At 54.3% G+C, this 22,253-nt stretch overlaps 2 protein-coding genes across 7 annotated transcripts; one reads left to right on the forward strand and one right to left on the reverse strand.

Annotated features, from left to right (window-relative positions):
* The first annotated feature begins 3,759 nt into the window (after positions 1-3,759).
* On the forward strand, positions 3,760-10,744 carry ARHGAP9 (Rho GTPase activating protein 9). 4 transcript variants are annotated; one of them, XM_087814589.1, is made up of 17 exons: positions 3,760-4,075; positions 4,380-4,603; positions 5,579-5,803; positions 5,989-6,102; positions 6,281-6,385; positions 6,614-6,675; positions 6,794-6,884; positions 7,094-7,189; positions 7,339-7,494; positions 7,674-7,815; positions 7,911-8,018; positions 8,333-8,431; positions 8,611-8,688; positions 8,834-8,887; positions 9,130-9,264; positions 9,616-9,721; positions 10,321-10,744. In XM_087814589.1, the coding sequence occupies exons 1-17, from the start codon at positions 3,760-3,762 to the stop codon at positions 10,490-10,492; spliced, it is 2,283 nt and encodes a 760-aa protein (XP_087670715.1). In that variant the 3' UTR covers positions 10,493-10,744. The 4 variants fall into 4 exon arrangements, with proteins under 4 accessions (XP_087670715.1, XP_087670716.1, XP_087670717.1 ...); XM_087814590.1 differs by having other exon boundaries at positions 7,339-7,437; XM_087814591.1 differs by having other exon boundaries at positions 5,989-6,051; positions 7,339-7,437.
* On the reverse strand, positions 10,596-21,241 carry GLI1 (GLI family zinc finger 1). Of its 3 annotated transcripts, XM_087814586.1 has the most exons (13): positions 21,174-21,227; positions 20,818-20,965; positions 17,946-18,072; positions 17,651-17,743; positions 17,191-17,386; positions 16,782-16,926; positions 16,354-16,443; positions 16,130-16,267; positions 15,654-15,803; positions 14,657-14,821; positions 13,932-14,162; positions 13,098-13,365; positions 10,596-12,684 (listed from the first exon to the last, which is right to left on the reverse strand). In XM_087814586.1, the coding sequence occupies exons 3-13, from the start codon at positions 18,043-18,045 to the stop codon at positions 10,940-10,942; spliced, it is 3,321 nt and encodes a 1,106-aa protein (XP_087670712.1). In that variant the 5' UTR covers positions 18,046-18,072; positions 20,818-20,965; positions 21,174-21,227; the 3' UTR covers positions 10,596-10,939. The 3 variants fall into 3 exon arrangements, with proteins under 3 accessions (XP_087670712.1, XP_087670714.1, XP_087670713.1); XM_087814588.1 differs by lacking the exon at positions 20,818-20,965 and having other exon boundaries at positions 21,174-21,241; XM_087814587.1 differs by lacking the exon at positions 21,174-21,227 and having other exon boundaries at positions 17,946-18,093; positions 20,818-21,012.
* Positions 21,242-22,253: the final 1,012 nt, after the last annotated feature.

Here is a 22,253-nt window from a genome sequence, read left to right on the forward strand (position 1 = left end):
GAAATGAGGCACAGAGAGGTTACTTTGTGTCAGGAACTATACAAGTCATTGAACACAGAATTATTAACAAAATAAATATAGGCTTCTGCCTTAGCAGAGCTCATAGACCTCCTGGACAGTGAGATAATCAAATGATATTTAAAGTGTGATGAAAATTATGATGGGGGCCCGCTGGGCATGGCTCGGCAGTTGAGCATTGACCTAGGATCCAGGCGATCAGGGTTCGATTCCCGGTCAGGGCACATGCCCGGGTTGCGGGTTGCAGCCTATCAATGGCTCTCTCATCATTGATGTTTCTGTCTCTCTCTCTCCTTCTCTTTTCCTCTCTCTGAAATCAATAAAGATATATTAAAAAAAAAAAAAGTAAAAGTAAAATTCTTTAAAAAAGAAAAAAAAAGAAAATTATGATGGGGGATGTAAAGCTTGCTGTGGGAACTATTAGTTAGGGCCCCTACCTAACTCTAAAGGGTTAAAAGAGCCCTTCTTGTGCGTGTGACCTTTTGACTGAGATATGAATAGTGAGTAAGAGTTAGCCAGGTGAAGATTGGTGGGAGCCCAGAGAGGAAGTGTTTCAGGCAGAGGAAACAACATATGCAAAGTTGCACTTTAGGAGTGTATTTACCAGAGGGAAGGGGGTGGAGGGTGAAGGGAGTCCTAATATATGGTGACGGGAGAAGATATGCCTTTGGGTGGTGGGCACACAGAGCAATATACAGATCTTGTAACATAGAAACCCACACCTGAAACCTATATGCTCATATTTACCATTGTCACCCCAATAAATTTAATTTAAAAATTAATTATTTATTAATTAAACTAAAAATGATTGTATTTAGTATGTGGCTGGACTATGGAGTTTGTAATGGCTAGTGTGAAAAGTCTAGGATAAAGGTAAAAATGTCTGTAAACCATACTGTAAAATGTGGGTTTTACTCTGAGGACAATGAGAAGCCTTTGAAAGGTTAAATCAGGGGAGTGGCAGGGCATTTTTGTGTTTTAGAGAAGTCACTCTGGCTGCTGAAAGGAATGGAGTAGAAATGAGCAGAACTATATGCAAGGAAACTAGTTAGGAGGTTATATCATCCAGGCTAAAGGGGATGGTAGTTGTAGGGAATAAAGGAAGTAGGTAGTTTGGAAAGGTTTAGTAATCAATTAAATGTAAGTGGTGAAGAAATAAGAGATATTAAGGTTGGCTGTCAGGTTTCTGGCATGGGCAATTGGGTACACCCTCTATGTGCTCCAACAGATGATAGTATTTCCCCTATGATAGTGAATATCACACTGTATTTTAATTGTTATGAGAGGGTAGGGACCATACTTGCCATCTTAATTGACAATAACCAGCACACAGTTCCTGCCTGGCACACACGCTAATAAGCATTCTATAAGTACTTACTGGATTTAAATTTAACTGAAGGGGGGTACTGGAAGAGAAACAAGTTCAGTTTAGAATATACTGTGTTTGTGGTACCTGTGAAATACCCAAGTAGAGTTTTCTAGTGGACAGTGGATGAGACTGGACCTCCAGATAAAGATCTGAAATGAAGATATGGTACTCAGTAGCACATGAGGTTCATTTGAGCCAGAGAGATTAAGACTACCTAGGGTATACAGAGTAGAAAGGGCACAGGATCTCAGACAGACCACTGGGCTTCAAGGAACAAGCAAAGGAAAGCCCTTCCTTATGCAACAGAGAAGGAAGTGCTAGAAAGGTAAGGGGGACACCCACAGTTACAGAAGGAGGAAAAAGTCAATTGTGTTGTCAGCTGCTGAGATGTCCAGCAGCATAAGTACTGCTAAGTGTCTGTGCAAACTCAGGGGTGACCCTAGTGAAGAGTGACCTTAGAAAGGTGAGGGAGTCAGGGGAGAGGAAATGAAGACCTTTGTGTGTAAGCAACTCTTTTTTATTTTTTATTTCTAATCTTTATTGATTTCAGAAAGAGGAAAGGAGAAGGAAATAGAGAGGTAGAAACATCAATGATGAGCGAGTGGTCATTGAAAGGCTGCCTCCTGCACGCCCCCTGCTGGGGATCGAGCCACAGCCTGGGCATGTGCCCTGACCAGGAATGGAACCAGGATCTCCTGGATCCTAGGTCAACGCTCAACTGCTGGGCCACGCCAGTCTGGGCTAAGCAACTCTTTCAAGAAGTTTGATTTTAAAAAGGAAGAAGTATGGTGGTAACCAGAGAGCACAGTCAAGGGAGGTTTGTCTAAAGAAGGGGAAGACTTGGGTGCTTTTCAAAGCTGATGAAAAAGATTCAAAAAGCTAATGAGAAGGAGCCAATAAAGATGGAGAGGATAAGTGCAGGAGAGATGGCTTCAGCGAAAGAAGAAAAGAATAGGATTTGAACATTTAACAAACATTAGATAAATGAATGAATGGGTGAAGTTGGTCACTATTTTGGAAGTGGAAAGGAAGAGTTGGAGGGTGGGATTCTCCACATTTTGAAAGTGGAGCAAACTAAGGAAAAATGTCAACCAGCCCTCAGTGCTGGCAACCCAGGCCTCAGGTCACACATCCAAGGAGGAGAGCTGTCTGTCTGATGTCACCAAGTGGAAGGTACCCCACCTCTACCCTACCTCTCCAAAGCCAGACAAAAAACCTCACAGAAAGCCTCACATTGTGCAGTGGTAAAACAGAGAAGGGGGAAAGAGGAGTGGGCAGGTAAGGGGGAAGCACAAGTGTGGGTTTTGAAGCTCTGGCAATGGACAGGAGGGGTCAGTTCCCACCTTCCAGGGAAGAGCTGACATCAGTCTCCCATCTACCCCAATATGCTGTCATAGTATCCTGTACTAGCTGTCCATAGTCCCCGATTCAATTGTAATTAATAAATTTATTGTGTCGTTAGTTAAGATCTCACTTTAAGCTCTAAGAGGGCAAGGGCTATGTCTATCTCCTTCCCCTCTCTTATCTGGAGTGCCTAACACTGTTCCTTTCACACAGGAGCCCATCCTTGTTAAAAGCATGAATGAAGGAACCCACACACTAAAGTTGGGCCCCGCCCAAGAGGCTTAACTACAGAGGATTATATCAAGGCTTCCCAGCTCCTCAAAACATTTCCTGGATTGGAAGGATGGTGGCATTTTCACCTCTACCTCTAATTCTGAACCCCTCTGTTTTTTGCCCTTCAACTTTCTTGTTCTCTCCAGTTTGGTCTTACTATTTCTCTAGCTCTCTGTTTTTGTGTCTCTCTGACTACACAGGAAACACGCAGCTTTAGGTCTGAGGTGATCAGTAATGGAAACATTGGTGCCTGAGTACATTTAATAAAGGGTCACGAACTTTTTAATCGTTGTCATTAACTGTTTTCTCTTTGCCTGTGTTCTGTCTCAGACCTGATTCTTTTCCCTCATCTTCCTGTGTCCAGCTCAAGAGTCCCACCACCATCCAAGACCAACTTTTTTTGTCCCTGGATTTTCTGATGGGCCCCAGAAGGTACTTGGAGGAAAATCACTGAGCTAGGCTATGTCTGATTTCCTGCTTTGCTGGCCTCACAGCCGTGCTGACCACATCCTCTGTCACCTTACTTATACACTTCCTTACCAGTCACATCACTCAGGAGTTCTCAGCCCCCAAAACCTGTCACTGACCCCCATTCAGGCCCTTTGCTTTACCCTCTCCTTTCACCCCAGAATTCCTGTCCTTATCTTCCTCTGACACTGCTCTTAGACCATGTTGCTCTGCTCACAAGTAGCCAGTTCTGTCCTTTTCTGGGTATCCAACACCCCTTTTTCCCACCGGTGATAGTACTGGCCACAATGCTGTCAGGCCAGTGGTGGCCAAGTACTTGGGGGAGCCTAGGGCTGGGGCCCAGAAACACTTCTCAGGGATCCCAGCTCTGTGCCCTGTATGCCTTCACTTATACTGCGACAGATGGCCAGCAGATATCTCTGGCTGAAGGGGACAGGTTCCTACTGATTCGAAAGACCAACTCAGACTGGTGGTTGGCAAGGCGCCTGGGAGCACCATCCACCTCACGACCGATCTTTGTACCAGCTGCCTACATGACAGAGGAATCTACTGATTCCCAGAGCCTGACCACTGTCACCACCAGGCAATCCCTCTGGGCTCATGGTGAGTAAGCTTTCCCCATCATCTTCTTACCTTCCTGGCTTCTGGAAATTGTTGGAAGGATCTTCCTCCCCCAAGCTTCTGCTGATGCTTTTCCCTTATTGTCCTGTGATCAACCTCCTCCTTATATCCAGCATGGTGTCCCCATTGCCTCCCTTCCTTGTCTCACATCTTCAAGATCTCATTTTATTTTTCAACAACAGCCTACCCCTGCTCTTGTTCTCCCTGTGAGCTCCCAGGATGGAGCATCCCGCCAAGATCATGCCTCTGGTCACCTGCCCCCTACTCTCCCCATTTCTATTTCCAGGGCCAAAGTTGCTTCCTGACTCACCGGAGGAGCTGCACCTATCTCAGGCAACCCCAGGCAGAGCCCAGACTGCATTGCAGCAGCCCCCTCCTCTTCCCCCCAAAATTTGTAGAAGTGTCAGTGTTACCAATTTGAGGCCCACCCTCCTGAAGCCCTCCCAGGATGGACAAAGTGAAAGGTCTCTCTCCCAAGAGAACTTGCTGACAGAGGCCAATGCCAATGTGGTGAGTCACAGCTCTCCTTCTGAGCAGCTGCGATCAACAGATATTTACTGCTGGGCCCTGTTCTAGGCACAGTGGCAAACAGGGCACACAGACTAGACTCTCTGCTTTCAAGGGTTTCCATGGAGTGACAACACACATAAACAAGTATGTGTTGGTACCGATAAGTGCTACCAGGAAGGTAAATATAATGGAGAGGGACTGAACTGGCCTAGGAAGGCATCTCTGAGGAGATGCTGTTTAGTTGAATCTGAGTAAGGAGAAGTCAGAGACAGCCATGAGGCAAAGTAGGAGATGACAAAGAATTCTAGCTGAGGGACAGGAAAGCAAGTAGCAAAGACCCTGAGGGTGCATGGAACCTGGCAGATGATAGGGGGGCTGCAAGAAAAGCCAACCTCAGTTATGCTTTCTTTCTCTTCCTCCTACTCCTGGCCCAAGGCAGGGTCTGTCCTGTGTCAGGTCTTGCCAGCTCAAGTCACCAGTAAGTCCCCTCTAGAGATGGAACTCCCTAGCTCTTCCTGAAGACTCAGCCCCTCCCCTCTCTTAGTTACTAGTGGTTGAAAAAACGGCACCTCCTTTCTCATACACCCTCCTCTCAGTCTCCTTTTACTCCGGAGGATGTAAGGGTGGGGAGCTCCCCTCAACTACCCCTTCCACACACACACACACACACACACACACACACACACACACACACAGCCTGTTCCCCTTTCCTGCGGCCCTGGGGTGGGGGTGGGGTGGGGGAGAAGGGAAGTTGGCAACAGGAAGTGAGGAGAAGAGCAAAGAGGACTGTGAGGGAGGGAGTAAAAAAAAAAAAAAACCAGCTGGGGACTGGGTTTCTCCCTCAGTACCTGGGTCACCCCAGCCAGATCTGGTGGTGAGAAAATGGTGGGGGGAGAGGAGGAGGCAGTTAGGTGGAGAGGTTTGGGGAGGGGCACAGGCAGAATAACTACCTCTTTCTTTCCCCTTTCCTGGCAGGCAGGACCCCAGCCCCTCATGTCAGAGCCCCCTGTGTACTGTAACCTAGTGGAGCTTCGCCGCTGTCCCCGGTCCCCACCCCCAAGCCCTGCGTGTGCCCCGCTACAGAGGCTGGACGTGTGGGAGCAGCACCTGGACCCTAACTCCGGACGCTGCTTCTACATAAATTCGTTGACTGGCTGCAAGTCCTGGAAGCCTCCACGCCACACTCGAACCCGAGAGACGGTGAGACCTTCCCTCCTGCTTGTCTCTGTCCCCTCAATTTCCTTCTTTCCCCTACTGTATTCCAAAGTAGTGTGTTTTCTTTCTGGGGCTGTCAGAAGATCAGAAGAATCAGAAAATTGTGAGAAGGGTGTTGAGAGGGGGTTGAGGTGGCATCTGGATGTAGCTTTACCTCCCCTTCCCCCCAGAACCCTGGCTCCATGGAGGGAACACAGATGCTGAATAGGGGCAACGGTGTCCTGCAGCCTCAGGCGAAGGGCTCAGGACCTGACACAGGGTCTCCAGAACTGCTCAACCTCCAGGTGAGATCCCTTCCTCCCCCGGGTGACCTGCAGGAAAAGCCATCTTTCCACGACTTTCTCTTTTATGCAAGACATTATTACACTCCCACCACCCACATCCGCACCCCTCTCCCCCACCCCCAGCAGAGGACTTCCAAGCTAAAGTTTCCTCCACCTGTTTCTCCACCCCCTGCCCCAGGGTTCACCCTGCCTCTGCCAGCGCCCCTCCCAGCTTGACCCCTCCGACCAGCCTTCAGCCTGGCAGCCCCTTCGGCCTCTGCCGCAGGTCCTGGAGGACCCTCACGTAAGTCTCCCCTTTCCCTGTGAGTGCCTGGATCCTCCCAGCCCCACCCCCCAATCCCTGCTCCTCCGGAGACATCTTCCTCTTTCTGAGCGTCCTCCGGGTATCCTCCCTTACCCTGCCCCCCCGCAGCTTTAAAGGGCCTCACTCCCGGGAGACCCCCTGGGGGAAGCCGGAGGACCTGTGAGGGGCACTGGGTGACTTACTGGTACCCCTCCCTCCACTTCCCAGGAGGTGGAAAAGTCGGGTCATCTCAACGTGACTAAGATTGCTCAGGGGGGACGCAAGCTCAGGTGAGGAGGCTGGGAGTCCGCCGGGGCCTGCGGGGGGAGAGCGCGGCGCTGGGAGGGCGCCCTCTCCCCGTGACCCCGACTGACCTCTGCCCTGCTGCCGCGCCCTCTGCCCCCGCAGGAAGAACTGGGGCCCGTCTTGGGTGGTGTTAGCCGGTAACAGCCTGGTGTTCTACCGAGAGCCACCCGCAGCCGCACCCTCCTCAGCCTGGGTGAGAGTGAGGGTGGGAAGGCCGGGTGCCCGAGGGGCACGGTTCTACCCTCCTCAGGTCAACCGTGGGGCGCAGCTGGGGAGGGAGGGATAGAGGAAGGGAAGGAATTAGAAGGAAGCACAGCTTCCCGTGTCCCCGCGGTCCACCCGGTGGGAGGGAGACAGTGCGGGAAACCGCACCGTGGCCTCAGCTTCTCTCCGGATTACCAGGGACCAGCGGGCAGCCGACCCGAAAGCAGCGTGGACCTACGCGGGGCGGCCCTAGCCCACGGGCGCCACCTGTCCAGCCGCCGCAACGTCCTACACGTGAGTGCTGTCTCCAGCATCCCCACAGCTCCTCCTCCCCGAGGGTGCGCCCTCAATTTCCCGCACCAGTCTCCCATTCGGCCTCCCTGCTTTGCATGCGCCTCTCCGCTGACCCACGCCTTCTCCCCCCCGCCCCTCCGCGCCCCCAGATCCGCACGGTCCCCGGCCACGAGTTCCTGCTGCAGTCGGACCTGGAGGCCGAGCTGCGCGCCTGGCACTGCGCGCTGCGGGGGGTCATCGAGCGCCTGGTGAGGGGGCGCGGGCTGCGCCGAGCTGCGGACTGCCTGAGGCGGGGCTGGGGCGGGGCCGAGGCGCGGGGCCAGCACTGCCGGATTGGGGGTGATGGGGGTCAGGGTGGTCTCAGTGTAGAGCCCTGGAGTGGGGCTGGGACGTGGGACCCCAGCAGCCAGTTAGGGTCTCCTTGCTTCGAGCTGGGGGCGCAGACCTCTCTCTTCTCTCCCCCACCTCGCCCGTCCGGGGCTAGGATCGGGAGAACCCGCTGGAGCTGCGTCTGTCGGGCTCCGGGCCGGCCGAGCTGGCGGAGCTGAGCGCCGGGGAGGACGACGAGGAGGAGCCGGAGCCCGCGTCCAAGCCCCTGCTGCGATTCGGCGGCCGCCGGAGCTCCAGTTAGAGGCGGGCCTGCGGGGCGGGACTTGGGGCGCGCCTCCAGGTTCCTCCTCCGGGCAGCGTCGCTCACTCGGGTCCCACCGGCCTCCTACAGGTCGCTGCCCAGAAGGAACTGAGCAGAACCGCGTGCGGAACAAGCTAAAGCGGCTTATCGCTAAGAGACCGCCCTTGCAGAGCCTGCAGGAGCGGGGTCTGCTCCGAGGTGAGGCGGGCTGGGCCAGCTGGCGCTTTTCTCCGCGCCTCCCGGGGTGTTTTTACGCTCCTGATCTGGGCAGCAGCCCGTTGAGTGAATGAGAAAAACCTCAGCGAGGCTCGGATAGAATTACCCGGAACAGATCAGCCGTCTTCTGAGACCACTGCTTTTCCCACTACTGCTGATGTTGGGAGGTGGGTGTCCTCCTTGCACAGGCCTAGAACAAGAGGGCCAGCTCAACTTTGGGGTGAAGGCTTGTGCTGAGAAGAGCTGCCATGGGTGACACTGGCACTGGCTTCCCACCTCGCTCTGTGTCTCCCCAGACCAGGTATTCGGCTGCCAGTTGGAATCACTGTGCCAGCGGGAAGGAGACACCGTGCCCAGCTTCGTGCGGCTCTGCGTTGCTGCTGTAGATAAGAGAGGTCGTTTTCCCAGAGACTCCGGGATCTACCCTTTCAACTGGCCAAGGCCTAGAATTCCCCACCTCCCTCACCTTCATCTTCTTTTTAACTTTTCCTCCCCACCCTTGTATCTCTCACCAGACCTAACCACACACACCTTAGAGCAGGAATCCTTATCTTCTCCTTGCCTCATCTCCTAGGTCTAGATGTGGATGGCATTTACCGGGTGAGCGGGAACTTGGCAGTGGTTCAGAAGCTTCGTTTCCTGGTGGACAGAGGTGAGAAGGCCTGTGGGCAGGTGGTGTGCGAAGAACTGCGTGTCTCAGAACCATGGGCAGTTCCGAGTGAGGAAGCTGGCAGAACAGGGAGGTCTTCTGGCTGGGACTGCATGTCTTAGCTCTTCTCTTCTCATACATGTTACAGAGCGGGCGGTTACCTCTGATGGGAGGTACGTGTTCCCAGAACAACCAGGACAAGGTACTTACATGGAAGGCCCCTTAGACCCTTCAAAGTTCCCCGCATCTTCCCTGCTCCCTGTGAACTCCCCCATGTCCTGCTCCTGGAAGGTGGGCCCCACCCCCAGTGCCCCACTGCAGACCCCAGGCGTTCCTGTGGTCTGCCTCAGCTGGATCTTCTCCCAAACCCCTGATCTCTCAGTCTCTGGGTCCCTCTGGCCCTTCATGAGCCCTGAACCCCTCTGTATCTCCTTCTCCTTCCAGAAGGCCGGTTAGATTTGGACAGTGCTGAGTGGGATGACATCCATGTGGTCACTGGAGCCCTGAAGCTTTTTCTCAGGGAGCTACCCCAGCCTCTGGTCCCCCCCCCGCTGCTGCCCCATTTTCGTGCTGCCCTTGGTAAGGGATGGGGGCTTTGGGCAACACCCTTGATACTGTGGGGAGGCATGAGTGGTAAAGAATGGAGTAAAGTAGAGGTACCCTTATATCTGCTGTCTGAACTGAGATGGGAAATAACTTTCGACACATGCCAACTCCAGTTGTGTGTTTGTGTGCATGTGTGTGTGTGTGTGAATGTTTAGAGGGCTGAACTGAAAAGAATTCTAGGGTTGCAGTTGGGCTCAGGGAAAAAGAAAACTGATGGATAAATGATATCTTCCATGGGCCTGGGAAAGAGTAATAAGTTACCCACCCTGCATTAGCACCTTCCCTAAGCTCACCCCCATGCCCTTCCCATTACTCTCTCTCTAGCACTCTCAGAATCAGAACAGCGCCTCTCTCAAATACGAGAATTAATAGCCTCAATGCCAAAGCCCAACCATGACACTCTGCGGTACCTCCTGGAGCATCTATGCAGGTTGGAAAAACTGAATATCTTTGTTCACTCAGAGAGGTTGTGAGGTGGGGCATGCAGCAGGGACTCTATTTGAATGGGGTGAAGGTAGGGAAACACTCAAGTATAGAGCAGATTGAGGAAATGGCAACCTCTATGCAGGGGTCAAAACCTTTTGGTCAGCCTCAAATGGGCAAATGGGGACCAAGGCAAGCACAGTGATGCTGTGTGAGAAATAAGAGAAATCTAACCTCTCCCTTCCCTCTGCCTCTTTGTTTCCCATTGGAACAGTGGTGATGGCTTCTTTGGCTGAGCTGGGCCTGAGCAGTGACTTCTGAGAGAGGATAGCCATTTGAATTAAAGTCTCCCAAATTGTGAGCAGAGAGGACTCTAGGGGCAGTCTCTGATGCTGGGAAGAGGTGGTTGTATCTTAGCTTGTATCTTCAAGTTGTCTCCTGAAGGTTTCTCCACTGGTTCTATCTCCATGCCCTTGCTTTCCTTTGGCCACCACATGGAAGGATCCCAGAGTGAACTCTTCCTTGATCAAATCTTTGAAGGGTTAGATTTATCTGACATGGCAAAGTTGCTTCCTAATAGACCCTTCTCTTGGTCTTTGCCCACAGGGTGATAGCACACTCAGATAAGAACCGCATGACCCCCCACAATCTGGGAATTGTGTTTGGACCAACCCTGTTTCGGCCCGAGCAGGAGACATCTGACCCAGCGGCCCATGCTTTCTACCCTGGGCAGCTAGTCCAGTTGATGCTCACTGACTTCACCAGCCTCTTCCCCTGACTGGGGCACAGATGAAGAGAAAACGTGTTTCCAACGGTACCCTTTGGTGGTGTGGTGTGTTCTGAGGACATCCCTTTAAATCCCATGTCTTCCAGGTGACTGTCTCCATCTTTGTGAGTCTGACCTGAGGGGTTGGGATGTGGTGAGGTAACTTCTCTAAAGAGGAAGGTAGGGGGATTAACCCCTGCTTCTTTTCTTGTTCTCTGTCATCACCTCTCCCCAAGATAATAGCACATAAAACAGGGCTCTTTCTGATGCAGTTCCTTTATTAGGAAACAGTGTCATTATCAAATCCCTCCTTCAAATATATACAGATTTTATACAGCCCCCGGCCCCTACCTCCTATCCCTGGGGCATCCCAGGGGCTATGGCTCCTTCTCCTGACTTCTCTGGGGGGATGGACACCCCTTAGGAAATGTGGGTTTCTGATGGGTGGGATTCCACACTTTAGGCACTAGAGTTGAGGAATTGTGTCTCCCCGGGCAGGGATCCCAGTAAGACACTCATATTGCCCACAGCCATGTTGGGGGCTCCAGAAGGAGGTGATGTGTGTTCAGAGCTGTCCCCCTGATTATGGGAAGGGGGAGGACTCAGCCCCTGAGCCTCATCCAGAATAGCCACAAAGTCCAGCTGAGTGTTGTCAAGATCAAGAGAGTCCAGGGGGTTACACACCTGTCCTTCAGGAGGAGGGTATAAGGCAGGACCCCCTCCCAACCTGCCCACCTCGGGGTGCCCACAGCTGGGGTTGGTGCCCCCTGCCTTTAGGGGCCCATAGCAAGTGGGCAGTGGGGGTAGAAGTCGCGGTGGTGCTGCTGCTCTATGGGAAGCCTTGTTCCCCACCACTGCAAAATTTTCATGGCATGGTGAAGGGGTAGGATAGGAGCCTGACTTGTGATTGGGCAAGTTAGGTGCAAAGCCAGGTCCATATGCGGCCGCTGGGGCCTTGGCAGGGCTTGGGTTAACCTGGGAACCTCCCAGAAACTTGGGACTCTGGTAGAGAGATTCCTGGACTGGGGGATCTCCCCTACTCCCACCCTCCCACAGCAGCTCCTGTTGAGACTGAACATAATTACACACAAGCTGAGCCTTGAGCTGTCCTGTGGAATGAGCCGGGTGATCAAAATCTGGGCCAGGCCTGGATTCTGAAGGAAGGTAATCAGGGCGTGGCTGGCTATAAGGGCCTGACTGGGGATATTGGGGAGGCGGAGGCTGGGGGTAGTGGGAGAACAGAGGCTGTGGGCATGGAGACCCCTCACTGGGGTGGGCATTGAGGCAGGGTGCCAGTCCTATGGAGTCAGAACCCATTGGACACCCCTGTTCCGGCTTGACCTGCACATGTCCGTAATGTTCAAGACGAGGACACTGGCTATAAGCTCCAGCTGGAGCCTTGGTGCCTGGGTACAGCCCAGAGTGGGCAGGGAACTCATCCCATGTTTCTGGGGTGGGGTCAGGATAGGAGACCTGCTGGGGACAGGGATTGTGGCCGTAGTTGGTGGGTAGACCAGATCCAAGAGGCAGGGAGCCTGGACCCCTAGCTCCATAAGGCTCAGCTGCTGTCCCTTCAGGTCCCCCATAACCTAGGGTATCAGCAGGCGGGAAGTCCATATAGGGGTTCAGACCACTGCCCACCATGGAGGTCCCAACCTCTGGCTCCCCCTGTAGCCCTGTGGTATCCACAGCGACGTTCTCAGTGATGCTGGGGGGCTGTGGTGAGTAGACAGAGGCTGGGAGCCGGGGATCAGAGTTCTGTCCTCCCCCTGCCATGGTGGGGGGGGTGTGAACACAACCCAAGCTCTTGAACCGCTGGACTCTGGCTGGGGCTGGGTGGTCAGCAACCCGGGCTGGGTCACTGGCCCTCCGGGTGACCCCTGCATTGGGGTTGTATCCCGGATACTCAGCTCGGCTTCTCCAGGGAGGTCCAGGAAGACTTCCCACTCGATCCAGGCTGGATGCTGCAGTGGGCGGGGTACCACCTCCTCTGGCTGAAGCGTATCTTGCCCTGAACAAGTAGTGCTGGGCAGGCGTGAGGCCAGGCAGAGAGGATGCCCCGTTCTCTGGCGGGGAGCCAGGGGGGAAGGGGGAGGCCAGGGAGGAGCGGCGGCTGACAGTATAGGCCGAGCTGACACTGCTGGAACTGCTGCTGCGGCGGTCAAGAGAAACTGGGGGGCCCAGGCGGCGGGACACAGGGGTGCCTGCAAGCAATGGGGAGAAAAGGCAGGGTGGTCAGGAAGCCCCTTGAATCTAACTCTGCCTGCCCCACGGGACAGCCTTGTCCTAGAATCCCAGGAAAGGCTCCTTGACTCTAACCTCTTAGTTCTGCTCCTTTCTCCCATGCCCTTTCTGCTTCTGTGTCACCAGGGATTCAGGGCTGCTGTGCAAGTTGTGCAGGTTGTACACTGCACAATCCTAGGGGACAGCATTCACCTCACAGATTTTGTATAGCACAATTTTCTGATGGATGGAAGGAAAGTGTCTTAAGGAAGGGGGACCTCTTTCTAGTGTACGAAGCTTCTATATTGTAGCTCTCACGGGTGAAGCCCTCCCTCCAGCCCCGAGGAAGGTCCAGATCTCAGCCTAGCAACCACCCACTACACCCAGGTCTCACCAGTGTGGGTCAAGCTGGGCAGTTTGAGGCCCCGGGGCCCTATTGGCCGGAGTTGATGTAGCTGGTCCAGCCTGAGGTTCTCAAGGCGGCGAAGGGTGGACAGACTAGTGCCAGCAATGCAAGGTCCCTCATCCAAGCTGGACAGGTCCTCAGTGCTGCCCCCTGTGTTTCCAGTCATTTCCACACCACTATCTGTATTGGTTGCGCTGCCTGCTGGGGAGTGGTCACTGCTGCAGGACGACTGGGCCCCAGGGCTTGGCTGTGGCTTCTGTGGGGAAGATGAGGGCTGAGGGTGGCACCCTTCCCCTTTTCCCACAGCTTCCTAAACTTGGTGAGTGGCCAAAAGCCTGTGCCCCAGTAGAGTGATAGGAGGGGATGGCTGGGGTTGAGGGGAGGCTTACAGGTGTAGAGAGGGCTGAGCAGGTGAGGGACAGGGCAAAGTAGGAGAGACAAGAAGAGCCTAGGCTGGAGCACAGATCGCCTGGGTTCAAATTCATCCTCTTAGTTCTATGACCTTGGACAATTTCTCGAGGCCTGAATTTCCTCATCTGAAAATAGGGAAAATAAGTTCCTTTCTTGTGAAGTTGTTGTGAGGTATACATGAAATTATACATGTAAAGGGCTTGGAACAATACAATAAGTCCTATATAAGAATCTGCTGAACCATTTAAGTAATTACACTAAAATCGCTAGATTTGGGCTAGTCCAAGGAGCAACACTGAGACAACTGGAGGACTGGCCCCAGTAGAGTGATAGGAGGGGACAGGTGAGTTGGGAAGATGTCAGCAAGGCAGGTGGGGATATGGAGGCAGAGGGTTGTCCGGGTTGTCTCACCATGACACCCTCTGGCACAGTCAGCCTACTCTCCTCCCTGACAGGGCCTCCGTCCCGCTCCCTCTTGGGCTCCACCGTGGAAAGGGACGGTGCCCGGGGCAGGGGGCCATCCCCTCGGTGCCGCTTGGTCACATGGGCATCAGGACCGTGCACTGTCTTGACATGCTTCCGGAGCGAGCTGGGATCCGTGTAGCGTTTGGTGCAGCCAGGGAGCTTACACACGTACGGCTTCTGTTGAATGGAAAATGAAGACAGCAGGCAAAGGTGTGAAAGTGGAAGAATGCAGAAGGAATGCAAAAAATTGGTGGAATCAAGTGAGGGGTAAGGAGGGAACACACAGCATCCAAGAAAGTAAGGAGAGTGGGGCCCTTAAAGTAAAAAATGAGAGGATGGGGGAAAGATTAGGAAAACTGACAGCCCAGGCCTGGGAAAGATGAGGGGTGAACCCAGGTCTGTGAGGCCTCATAAACTCAGGGGTTGAAAGGGTCAGGGGCCTCCTTTAGTTAGAACGGGTCTTTTTTAGGTTAGCCCTTTGGCTGGTTAGAAGTAGGGGGTAGGGTGGTAACAGGAAATTCTTAGTTTCAGAAAGGCCTTCTCCAGGTGAATTATTTAGGTGGGAAGAACTCACCTCTGGAGCGGGTGCTGGGCTAAGGGATTTCTTATGGGGGAATCTCCCCAGGAGGTGGCTTCTCAAGTGGGGAGGGTCTCTTAGGTAGGGCATTCACCTCATTGGAGTGGGTCCGATTCTGGTGCTTGGCTCGGTCACTGGCATTGCTGAAGGCTTTACTGCAGCCCTCATGCTCACACATGTATGGCTTCTCACCCGTGTGTGACCGCAGGTGTGTCTTCAGATTTTCGAGGCGTGAGTATGACTTCCGGCACCCCTCAAACTGGGGGATATAGGAGGGATCGGGATAGCTCTCAGACAGAAGGACATGGAATTAGAGGAACCTTAAATCTCAAAAGGGACATACATCAGAGAATATAACTCAAGACGGGAGAGCACTGGGGATTCAGGAGAATTCCCATAATTAGGGGAAGAAGGCTGACAAAAGCTTGGGAAACAGAAGAAGCTGGAGGCACTCTGCCTGCAGGCACATGGAGCTGAGGCCAGAGCATCTCTTGGTGAAGCCAGGGCAGGTCTCCCTGCATGGAGATCTTAGACTATTTCAGGCTGGGGTAATCTGGGAGTGTCTTCTGCCTTTGATCTGGAGCTTCTCCAGAGTAGTAGGCACAATGCCCAGGGTCCTCAGTACTATCAGAGGTCCCATGAAAATATTTTCATTTCTTTTAAAAGCAAGGGAGCCCGGCCGGGTGTGGCTCAGCGGTTGAGCGTCGACCTGGGATCCAGGCGATCAGGGTTCGATTCCCGGTCAGGGCACATGCCTGGGTTGCGGGCTCGATCAATGACTCTCTCATCATTGATGTTTCTATCTCTCTCTCTCCCTCTCCTTTCCTCTCTCTGAAATCAATAAAGATATATTTAAAAAAATAAAATAAAATAAAAAAATAAAAGCAAGGGAAAAAATTAGCTTTAAAGTCCAAAAAAGGTGTTCTAATATATAATATCAGTATGTTTATTTTCATACCAATGGTCATAAAATATCAATTTTTAATATTTGTTTATGGAGGAAGGGTCCCACGAAAGTCCTAATGCAGCTCTGCCTTGGTGGGCAGCCCAACTTTAGGGAGGACCCTGAGCTTGGGGAGAGGGCGCCTCACCGTGCACTTGTGTGGTTTTTCGCCCGTGTGTCTGCGCATGTGGACCACCAGCATGTACTGGGCTTTGAAGGGCCTCAGCTCCCTGGAGCAGCCACCCCAATGGCACACGAACTCCTTTCGCTCCCCATGGATGTGCTCGCTGTTGATGTGCTGAGGGAAAAGATGCAGAGGCTCTCTGAGGTTCCCCTATGCCTAGAGACCCAGACCTCCTTCCCTTGGCCTCCCCACCACACCATATTCCTCTACAGCTCCACTTGATGGGGAAAGATGATGCAGAAAGGACATCATAGCCCACTTCTCAGTTCTTCCAAGTTTGTAAAACAAAGCTACAACTCCTGAGCCTACGCCTGCTCAAACAGGCACTCAACCTCTAACCTCAGTATCCTCTGATCTCCTGCTCTCAGCCTGATTCCTGTGTCCCACCCAGAATGTCCTACAGGTTCCAGCCAACATTCCTGTTACCCCCTGGGGCTCACGTGCACCAGCTGCTCCTGGGAGTCAAATTCCTGGCTGCAGCCATCCCAGCGGCAGTCAGTCTCATACACAGATTCAGGCTCAGGCTTTTCCTCTCTCTCCATGTCTTCCCGCCCATCCAGCATCCCCAGCAGGGGATCCTAAGGCAGTAGAGGCAACCCTAGGGTCACTCAGATGACAGCTTTTGTTTCACTCAGGTCCCCAAGGTAAAGCCCCCCCCCCTTACCTGCGTGCCTGTGGAGTTGGGGCTGGACATGTCACCTTCCAAGGGCTCCTCTGGACACTTGTTAACCAGCATGTCCAGCTCAGACTTCAACTTCCCCAAGGGAAAAAGTGAGGGTGATGAAGGTAGAGGTGGGCAAAAGGAGAAGGGAGCCCAGCCAGGTCTTCCTGTCCCTAGTGCCCCACCCCAGCAGCTAGAACCCCTGAGTTTGGGAGAGACTTCCTCCTTGGACTGCACTGGTGAACGGGATGGGTTAAAAGTGGTATCTCCTTTGGAAGAGTCGTATTCAACCCCAAGCACCTCCATCCCTTTATTTTTCTGGTATTGAAACTTTTGTAGCCCCTGTCCTTCCTTCACTTTTCCCTATAAAGTCCTCTCCCCTCCCCCTTGAGCTGAGGGAAATAGGTGGTAATATGAGGGAGGGCTCTCACCTGGCAAGTTGGGAGGGGTCCCCGGGACTGAGGATGTGGCATCATCCCTCCCTGGGTGGGGTCATGGGGACCGCAGGGCTGGGCCCCGAAAGACGGCGAAGTCCCTTTTTGGTGATTCATCTGGGGTGGGAATCCCAGAGAAGGGCTGAGGAGGAAGAGGAGGAGGGGAAGTGGTTACTTGGGACTATCACCTCAGAGAGCCTCAGGAGTTCTGCGGCTATGTGGGGGGTGCCTGGAAGACAGTGTGCGTAGTGGCTGGGGCAGTGCTGGGGAGGTACTGAGGAGGGCTCCAGCATCTTTGAAATGGTAAGGATTCAAATAGGGTCCGGTAGTCTGGAAGGCTTGAGGCTTTTAATAGAGTTTGTTTGGTAGGGTCTTTGGGAGCCTCTTAGCCTGAAGCTGTCTGCACCTCATAGTGCTGATAGATAGGTGACCATAGGAGCCCCCCGGAGAGGCACAGTGTGAGTTGATGAAGGCCACGAGGGAGCTGGGTGAGGTTCGGATAACTGTCTGTAGGTCCAGGCTGGCATCTGACAGAGGTGAGATGGAGAGCGCCCGCTTCTTGGTCAATTTGACTGCACTCCGGGGAGGAGGGAAGAGTGGGGCTGGCCAGGAAACAAGGGAGATAGATATGGTAAATGGGCATGTTTCTCCATGCACCCAACCCATGTGTCTTTTCAGCAAAAAAATAACACTTGACTCTGCTTTGCCCTATTGACCTCATCTATGCCCTCCTAATCATACTCTGACCCCTTGATCCCATCTCCAAGCATTTTCTTTTCCAAGCTAGATCCCCTGCCCTCCTTTCTCCCTCATGAGGACAAGTCCCAGAGGGGCAGAAAGGGAAGAGATGTTGCCTGAGGCCTCACCCTCAGTGCAGCTGTTCGTCTCTCGGGCTGGCCCATAACTGTGGGGGCCAGACATGAGGTTGGCCTGGTGGCAGAAGGGCAGACCAGACAGTCCTAGAAAAGAGAGACAACTGGAATGGGGGACATACAAGGCTTCACCTTAAAATCCCAGGCAAGGCCTGGTCTCATTACATGGGGCCTCAAATCTTTTTGTAGATGGGAAACTGGCACAAGATAGAGGATAGAAGAGGGATCCCTGGGACTGGGTGAGAAATCTGCCAGTCCTCAAGGCCCAGCGATTGGTATATGCACTGACCTTCTGTCCCCATGCTGGGGGCCCCCTGACTGGGGAGGGGCCTGAGACAGCAGGGCTCGCCATAGCTACTGACTGGTGGTGGGGTCATCGAGTTGAACATGGTGTCTCAGATGAGAGTGTGGGAACACTGCAGGAGGGGAAGGGAGATCTGCAAGTTATAAAGGTGGGAGGGAAATAGGGAAAGTCAGATAACTAACTCAGGCACGGAACCCTGGACAGAGCTTTCCTGGTGCCCCCAGCCCCTCCCGGACATCTGCCATGGGAAATCAGGTTGAAATAAGCATCGCTCAGCCAAGGTGAGGATAAGGAGAGAAGTCCCAAAGAGGCAGGGGCAGTCTTGGTGGGTTTTGTGGGAACTGGGTGGGAGCTTTGCCTATTCCGTGAGTATTGTGGACTAACTGTGCCTATATGAGCTTCAAATTATTTTAGTACCATGGAACCTTTATTACTTCTTGCTCTGACCATGGGTCAGCTTTGAGGGGTGGAATGGGACTCATGCGGAGCTTCTGACTTAAGCACTGGGTTGGCTGTTCAGCCTGAGCCTCTCCCCTCCATTTGTTACGGCTCAGGGACAGCCCGCCTACAATCTCTCCAGTGTCCAGCAGAGGGAGCCCTCGCTACAGCCCAGACACAGAGGCTGGTGGGGCCAGGAGGAAGCAAGGATGAACTGCCCTTTTCTCTCTAAGGCAAAAAAACTGTGTAGAACGGGATAAGGTTTCTGAGGGGAGGCTCCCAGGTCCGCTGCTTACAAAGGATGGAAGCTGGTGTTACTCTGGGGTGGTTTGAATCTAGGCGCCCCCTAACTCTTTTGATCTGTTTGGGGGAACGGGAAGGCTTTGGGAGAATAAAAAACAAAGTCACCATCCATTAGGAGTAGTGAGGGAGGAGAGGGTGCTGCTGTCCGCTTTTGTCCTAAAACTCCATTTTTCATTCCACCCCGGGTTTTTCGGTCTTCCGGGACTGAGGGTGGGGTGGGGCGGGGTAGGGTGGAGAACGACTGGGAGCGGGCCGGCCGGCGCGGTGGGTGATCCCGGGATGCTGGGATTTAGGGTGAGGGCGGGGTAAGATGGGGAGCGGAACCCGGACCCCATGACCCAGTCTGCGCCCCGCAGCCTGGACTGTACTCTTCCTAACTCCTTTCCTAGCGGAGATCCGGGTCCCGCATCCAAGACCTCCTAACTCGACTTTGGCACTATTGAGGGGGGGCACAGCTGGCTGGCAGCTGGGTCGGGGGACACTTCTCCCGCCTCCTTCTATGACTCACCCAGGGGAAGGAGGCGGGGGCTCGCGAACGACCCCCCAAACACTAAAGAGATGCCCCCAAACATGCCTACTCAGTCATCTTTCTGCCCCACTGCTCAGCCGGAGGGGAGCAGCCGCGATGGAAATGGGGCGACATCCCTCCTCGCCCACGCGTGCCACGGCCCACACACGACTCCCCTTCACGCTAGTGAAAGGAAAATTTTGCCAACTTTTCCAGCTTCAGTTAAGTTTTTCTGGGGCGTGGATGAGAGCACAGGATGGAGCAGGAAGCTAGCTCTAGGGTTCCCCAGCTGGAGCCCTGAATCATCTTGTGTGTCTCCCTATTTTCCAGAGTCCCTCTCGCACCCCCGCTCCCCAAATCCCAGGAGTCGGCCCCGCCCCCCTTCTCCGGGTCCCGCCTTCTCCGCCCCCGTGCCTCCTCGGCCCACCCAAGTCGCCGCCGCAGGCTCTGGCTGCAGACGGCTCCGCTTCCCCCGCCCGCCCCGGGAGCCCAGTCGAGCGAGCCGCGGCGAAGGGGGGAGTGTTGGGAGGCGGGACACATTCTTCCCTCCTCCCCTCAGTGCATCCAGAAAGCTGGCAGCGGCGCCCGGTGGGGGGGTGGGGGCGCTGTTGGAGAGTGGAGGTCCTAGTGATGGGGTGGGAAAGAAAGAATCCAGAAAATACAGGGAGAGAAAGTGACTGGGTAAATAAAATAGGGCGTGTGTGGGGAGGAGAGCCGTCAGGACACCTTAGGTTCCTGGGTATCCCAGCTGGCTTCCCAAGGGTTAACCCCAACAGACCCCCGGGAACCCCCATAGTGACGTAAAGGGCGGGGTCTGTGCCGCCAGGCGGGGATGCCGCGGAGATAAGGGGGGAGGGGGTCTGGACCCCGCCCCCCTAGGGAAAACCACCCTAACTCCGGTCCTCACAACTCGCGGGGAAATCGCCCTGCCTTCTACCCGACCGTAAAGACCTATATCGTATGAAGACCCCAGTTCTCCAGCCCCCTAAAACCTTCATTTCTCAGTCTCTATGGGATCCCCTTTCCCTAATCCTGTCCCCAAAGCTAGCTGCCCAGGGCAGATTGTTTCGGGGTCACAGGGCCTGAAAGAGGCTTCAGAGCGGGGAGCAAGGGCAGGCAGGGTGGTCTGAGCCAGAGGAGGGGCCTCGGTCCCCAGCTCCCGTTTGGGAGGAGGGCCAACAGGGATGCACCGGCAGGCGGTGGCCAGGGTCCCGCCCAGTCACAGTAGGGGTCTCCCTGCCGCTGGCCCCAGCTGTCCCGGTGGTCCTGAGGTCAGAGGGTCAAGACAAGGGTTCCTGGGCTCCTCCTTAACACCCTGCCCACAACCCTTGGGACTCAGAAGTCCATAGTCCTTGGGGAGTCTTTCTAGGGCCTAAACTAGACACTGGCCCCTCCAGCCCCCTTCCCTGTCCAGAAGACACTCCTTTTCCCAAAACACAAGCACCAGCAAACACATCTGTCACAAGACAGGTCAGGGGGTCTAGCGCAGCCACCCTCCAGAGGTTTTGTCACCTCATACACCCCCACCCCCACCCACCTAGGGTTCTCTCCTTAGCTGTCCCCTCCTTTCAGAAACACTGACGTCTTCCTGCCGGCGCTCAGACACACCTGGAGTTCCCTCTCTACCACGCAGACCTCCAGCTAGCCGTCCCTCCAGCCTCTTCATCCCAACCTCATGAAAGTGAGGTGTTTCTAATGTATGGGAGAGGCGGAGACAGACAAAGAGATCCAAGGTTGCCTGAGACAGACACACAGACTGTCAGAAGAAAAAGATACAGAAAAAGGGAGATACAAATGAAAAAATTCTCCAAACGTTCTAGTATCTCACCCCAGGCTCTCCCACCCCCATTTTGCCTCTGTGCCCCAGTTCTCTTGGCTGGACATAGTCTCTCTCAAGTGGAGCATCCCCTCAGGCCCCCTCCCCCACCTCTCCCAGGTGGTCCCCCGCCTGCCCCCCTTCTCACCTCGGTCTGGGCGCTGAGCTCGGGATGCGCGGTCCAGGGCTGGAGTCTGGGCTGGGGGGTGTGCGGTGGGAAGGGGGGGCGGACGGGGCCACGGCAGCGCAGCCTCAGTGCCACCCCCACCCCCCCTAACCTGGCCCCCAGCCCTCCCGCCGGCCCAGCCCGCCGGGCCGCGAGCCGGGACCACCCGCGAGAAGCGCAAACTTTTTTTTTCCCTAATGCAAAAACTTTTTCTCGCTCTAGCCGCTGGCGTGCCGCTGCTCTTCCCGCTCGCCCTTCACCTCCCTATTTCCCTCCCTCTTGCCGTTCTGTAGGGATGAGGCGGGGTAGCTGGAAGCAAGAGAGGGGGTGCCGGGCTTATTGCACCCCCAGGACCCCCAGGATCCTCCCCCTCCCTTGAGGGACCCTATGCTGCCCCCCCACAACACGCTGCTGGTGGTGGGCAGTAAATCCCGGCATGGATCCTTGGATCGGCTGCCCACGAAGAGGCCCTGAACCAGACGCAGAAAAAACAGACTGAGAAATATATTGCAGGGCGGGAAGGGGGCAACGAAAAAGTTCATTCCAGAAAGATTTTGTTGGAGGTAGGGTCGACCACTTTGGCTGGTACTGACTGAGCATTTCGCCACCCTGCGGTTACTCTTTGGATGGAACATGAAGGAGTTGGGACGGAGTTGGAATTTGTTGGAAACAGGATTGTGACAGCCTTGGGTTGGAGGCCCTGGACGGAAGGTGAGGGGTCTATGGAGCATGAGAGGAACAGAGGCTGGGTGCAGAATGTGTGTTCACAAGGTTACGAAGGAACCTTGGCACTGAAGCACTTGTTCCGAGGAACCCCCGTTCTCCTCGGTCTCGAAATTCGGGAGACTGTGGCCAACTCCGCACCTCAGCGCTGTCCGCTCTCCCTTTGCTCTTCCAGGCTGTCTGCTCCCTCTGCTGGCCTTTTTGGCACATGACACCCTCTTGGAGTCTGGAGGCAGAGGAGACTGGGGAAGCTAAAGGAGTAGGCTTTACAGGTCAGCACCCCCCCCACCCTAAAGCCCAGTTAGGAGTCCAGGGAGGGGGTCCTATGAGCCCAAAGAA

Source organism: Miniopterus natalensis, chromosome 2, assembly GCF_054644295.1.
Source record: "Miniopterus natalensis isolate mMinNat1 chromosome 2, mMinNat1.hap1, whole genome shotgun sequence".
Taxonomy (NCBI): domain Eukaryota; kingdom Metazoa; phylum Chordata; class Mammalia; order Chiroptera; family Miniopteridae; genus Miniopterus; species Miniopterus natalensis.

Coding starts and splice junctions, on each gene's coding strand:
- ARHGAP9 (XM_087814589.1), top strand. CDS start 3,760: ATGCTGTCAGGCCAGTGGTGGCCAAGTACTTGGGGGAGCCTAGGGCTG. Junction 6,885..7,093: donor CCGCACCCTCCTCAGCCTGG/GTGAGAGTGAGG, acceptor CCGGATTACCAG/GGACCAGCGGGCAGCCGACC. Junction 7,816..7,910: donor CGGCGGCCGCCGGAGCTCCA/GTTAGAGGCGGG, acceptor GGCCTCCTACAG/GTCGCTGCCCAGAAGGAACT.
- GLI1 (XM_087814588.1), bottom strand. CDS start 18,045: ATGTTCAACTCGATGACCCCACCACCAGTCAGTAGCTATGGCGAGCCC. Junction 16,268..16,353: donor CCAACTCCACAGGCACGCAG/GTAAGGGGGGGG, acceptor CTACTGCCTTAG/GATCCCCTGCTGGGGATGCT. Junction 13,366..13,931: donor CTGTGCCAGAGGGTGTCATG/GTGAGACAACCC, acceptor TCTTCCCCACAG/AAGCCACAGCCAAGCCCTGG.